At 48.4% G+C, this 945-nt stretch overlaps 1 protein-coding gene across 1 annotated transcript in view; it reads right to left on the minus strand.

The window, feature by feature from the left end:
* Positions 1-945, minus strand: part of LOC106511861 (dynein regulatory complex subunit 7) — a gene marked incomplete at both ends in the record, with an annotated part of 5315 nt that extends 4370 nt beyond the window's left edge. The window contains 3 exon segments of the mRNA XM_014000591.1: positions 25-181; positions 260-454; positions 846-945. Of these exon segments, the coding sequence (XP_013856045.1) occupies positions 25-181; positions 260-454; positions 846-945 (452 nt within the window).

Here is a 945-nt window from a genome sequence, read left to right on the forward strand (position 1 = left end):
CAAGAAAACTTGGTCTTGTACTCCCCTCCTGTAGTTTCTGCTTGAGAGCCAGTGCAGCCTCAGCCTCCTGTTTCTCCTTCTCCTCCTGCTGGAGTAAAAAGCGACTCCTCAGCTCTCTGGGTCTTCTCACTGTGTATTTTTTCACCATTTGCTCCTGGTCAGAGGTGTCGCTCCGTTCTCTCTGTGGACACATCAAACCGGGCCATCAGGTTTCAAACTGTGAGCCGAGGGTGAACCGAGCAGCTCCTGCAAGACCCACCTTGTCCTCAGTATCCAGCAGGGGACATGGCTGCAGGCTCTGGTCCTGCAGGCATTTCTCTCTGGTGGCGTAGCCGCTGACGCAGTACGCGTCGTAGTTGACGCCGAGCAGCAGGCTGCACAGCAGGGAGGAGAACTCAAAAGTGTTGGCCTTCTGACTGAGCAGCACAGATGAGGAGGAGAACAGCCGGCTGGGCTGAAGGACCAGAGCCACACAGTCAGAGGAGGAGGAGGATAAATCAGGTCGGGATCAGTGACTCAAATAACAACCACAAAATACCAAACATCTGCAAAAGTTTCAGACCAACAGCCGAGACACAACAATCACAGAATTGAGCTTAAATCAATATTTTTTACAGTCTTATTTTAATCAACCTCACTTAATTAATTTAGAACCTTTAAAACATCAATTAATTTTCATCCATTTGTAATAAATTCTGAGGTTCTTTAGCTGTGAGACATTTAGAGCCTGGATGATCCTCTCCCAGCTTCAGTCTGATCAGAATAAATCAGACCTCAGCTGTTAAACTCAAAAACATTTCTGTCAGAAATATTGAGCCTCTCCTGCTGAAATGATCTCCTCTGACCAGCTCTGTAGGTGGATCCAAGGGCTCCAGTGACAGGAAGTCAGACACAAACGAAGCACAGCCCTGCCAGGTGTGAAGCTTGTAGTGCGCCGTTGTTGTG

This window comes from Austrofundulus limnaeus, unplaced genomic scaffold (assembly GCF_001266775.1).
Source record: "Austrofundulus limnaeus strain Quisiro unplaced genomic scaffold, Austrofundulus_limnaeus-1.0 Scaffold3403, whole genome shotgun sequence".
NCBI classification, from domain to species: domain Eukaryota; kingdom Metazoa; phylum Chordata; class Actinopteri; order Cyprinodontiformes; family Rivulidae; genus Austrofundulus; species Austrofundulus limnaeus.